Raw genomic sequence first — 2,939 nt, forward strand, 5'->3', positions numbered from 1 at the left:
ACCTGATCTCAGTGAGCAAGACTCACACTTTTGTCTCTATCTACTTTTGGGTTTTACTGCCTGAAGAGGGGAGGTACAAAGGGTACAAAGGTACTGTGTGCCCCCACATACTTTTCAAAAGGAAAGGAGGAAACAGGAGAACACATGGGGAAAGTGGGGAAAGAAAGTGGAGAGAAGGAATAAAATACTTTCTGACCAGTGATGATGCCTGCAGAGAAGCTGTCTGATCTTGAAATGGGATTGAATGAGCAATTAGACTGTTGAGTACAAACTGAGGACTGACCCATATGCTTTATGTGCTTTCTAAATGTCTCTGGCTGTAATGATAGAGGAGGCTTTTTGCAAGTCTGCTCCCCCCTCTTTTGTAACCCATTTTTCTGTAACACTAGTACGTTCCTGACCCCGAGTTGCTGCCTGGGCCCTTAACCAGGCTGGGGAGGAGGAAGGGGGGCGGAGTTGGAGGGAAAGGAGGATTAGGGGGAAAATATGCATAAAGATATGGGGATAAGTTCAGTTTGTTTTCCTCTGAAAGCTTTGACACTTGCTTAGAGGAGATTCATTTTCAAAGCTTCCTACATTCCTGCTATTGTACAGTAAGTGTTTCAGACCGGTGTGCCTGTGTTTCCGACTCCCGTGAAGTCCCCTTTGCAGCAGGGCGTGCCTCGAACCGCTTCAAAAGAACCAACTTCTACAAAAGAAAAAAAGAAACTCAAGTAGGCTTGAACATACAAAGAGAGGGAGAAAGGAAAGTGAAAAGGGCCAGGCAGTGTTGAATACAAAATGAGTTCAGCCAGCCCCAGGAGTTCTTCATCACTTACATTTATCTTATTCTGGGAGAGCAGAGCTAAACCCAGTGCTGACACAAACCACCCTTTGCCTTTGACTTTGACTCTGAGAGTGTGCACACACAGCAGATACAGGCATACAGAGACCACTGGATTTCAATGAAACATTTTTCCCCCTCTGAGCAGTGGTGTTGGTGGGGAAAATGGCTTTTTGTGTGTGTCCTTTCAAAGGCAAACTGTGGATTGAGTCTCAGATGCCTCCAGTTTCAAAGCGTGCATGCGCTCACAAAACACACACTTGAAAAATAAGCAGCTGTTAGTGTTTCCCAGCTGGGAAGAGTTCCCATCCCAGGAGCGTGCTGAGGTGTTCGGCCGATCGCCCCAGTGCTCCTTACAGCCACTGAGGTACTGCTAAGGAACTCCCCTACACCTGACAGCAGCCCTGGGGTATCCAGAGATGTCCTTCCAGGATATCAGCCACCTTGCATCCACATGAAAGGCTAATGGGATGCTGCTTCCCTCTGTGCCCAGAATCCAGTGGATAGTTTGTGGGACGGAGGATTTGGCTTCCTATCAAGGAGGCCCAACAGCCACGCAGCCCACCAGCCTGGAGGGAGATGTTTAAAACTTCCACACTGCACCAGCCTGGCTCTGCCCATGCTGGGAGCTTGCTAGGCTTCTGGAAACAGGTGTCAGTGGCTACTGCTTAGCAAAGCTCCCACTCATTTCCAAGGTTTGGCCTGCAGTCCTTGCATGGAACAGCTCACAGCCACAGAATCCGGTGCCCAAAAGGGGAACACGCAGGCTTAATCCTGGGGAGGAGAGCACAGTAGGGCTGCTGGCAAAGCACACCTGTGCCACGGGCACCCAGGAGGGCAGCACGTGCTGCCTGTGGACTGAAAGAGAAGCCGGGGGGCTGGGAATTTAGCCAGCAAACAGCACCATGCAGCACAGCGCTGGCCACTATTTCTCCTGTTAATGACAGAAGCATTTCTTGAAGGGGGTGGGGGTTAGACAGTAGGACAGTATAGAAGTTTTTACTAGATACAAATAGATGGTCTGGAAACTTTATGGATACTATACAGAAACAAGGTATTGACTTCTGCTCCTTACGGTCATTCTTACCGAGTAAACACCTCCGTTTTGGTCAGAAACTAACAACTTGTTTTGGGGGGATGCAGCAGCTTTTGCCTTTGAAGTATAATTGCCAGATAAAAAAAAATAAAAATAAATAGTGAAGGTTTGCTTCAGTTTGTTTTTAAAGAAAGCAAGCCATTAGCCTCGAGCTTTCTCAATACCATCCAGTTGTTTGTAGAAGATGGGCCCCAAGCGCCTGCCATGCGCCAAGAGTGCCCAGCCAGCTTCCTAATCTAGTGAGGCTGCTCATTCCATGTCACTGCCGCTCGGCTTTGAGCTGCTGGGCTCCCTCGCTCCCTCCTTGGCTTGCGAGTTATTCACTTTTGAAAAAACATATCTACCTCATACTGTGCCCATCACTTTGTTCTCCACACGCCTATTCACACGGGCAAACCTCCACTTCTCCTCTCCAGGCAGGCGGCGGTGGCGGGAGGGGAGGCAGCGCGGAAAAGAAGTTAAGATGCGTGCACGGAGCTATTTCCCTCTCGACCACCTTTGGCCAGCTATTGTTGGCCCAACAAAAGGACTCGCTCGCGGGGGATCGGGACCCTGCCGAAAACGTGGTAGCTCCGGGGGCGATGTGCTGTCCCGGCTGCAAACGCCATCGCTTCTCACCTACCGGGTCCCGCGTGGGCTTCCCGCGTGTCCCCGGGATTACCGCTGTAAAACCGAGGGCATTCCCTCGGCGGCTTCGCGGCCGAACCTCCGCACAGCAGCGCCGCGCTCCCTGCGCCTCCGCCCGCACCGTCCCGGGCGGCCAGCGCTCCGCACCGACACCTCGGCCAGGGCCGCTGCGGCCGTAGCGGGTGCCGGGCGGACCGACGGCTACTCCCGCCAGACGTGGGAAGGCCAAGGCGGGCATTTACCGGAGCCTCCGAGGTTTGGCCAGCGGTGGCTACAAGGAAAAAAAAAAGGACGTTTTCCCAGGCGGGCGCGAGGGAGCGTCCTCAGAGAATGCAGCGGCTGGGAGGGCCCGGTGCCCCCGGGGTCTGCTCTGTCGGCAGAGCCACCCGCCGC

General features: G+C 52.7%; 1 protein-coding gene across 1 annotated transcript in view; it reads left to right on the forward strand.

Moving 5' to 3' along the window:
* Window positions 1–2,382: 2,382 nt before the first annotated feature.
* ATOH1 (atonal bHLH transcription factor 1) overlaps window positions 2,383–2,939 on the forward strand; it is a 2,854-nt gene continuing 2,297 nt past the window's right edge. The window contains exon 1 of the mRNA XM_015623644.1: window positions 2,383–2,801. Within this exon, the coding sequence (XP_015479130.1) occupies window positions 2,383–2,801 (419 nt within the window). The remainder of the gene's footprint in view (window positions 2,802–2,939) is intronic.

This window comes from Parus major, chromosome 4 (assembly GCF_001522545.3).
Source record: "Parus major isolate Abel chromosome 4, Parus_major1.1, whole genome shotgun sequence".
Lineage (NCBI taxonomy): Eukaryota > Metazoa > Chordata > Aves > Passeriformes > Paridae > Parus > Parus major.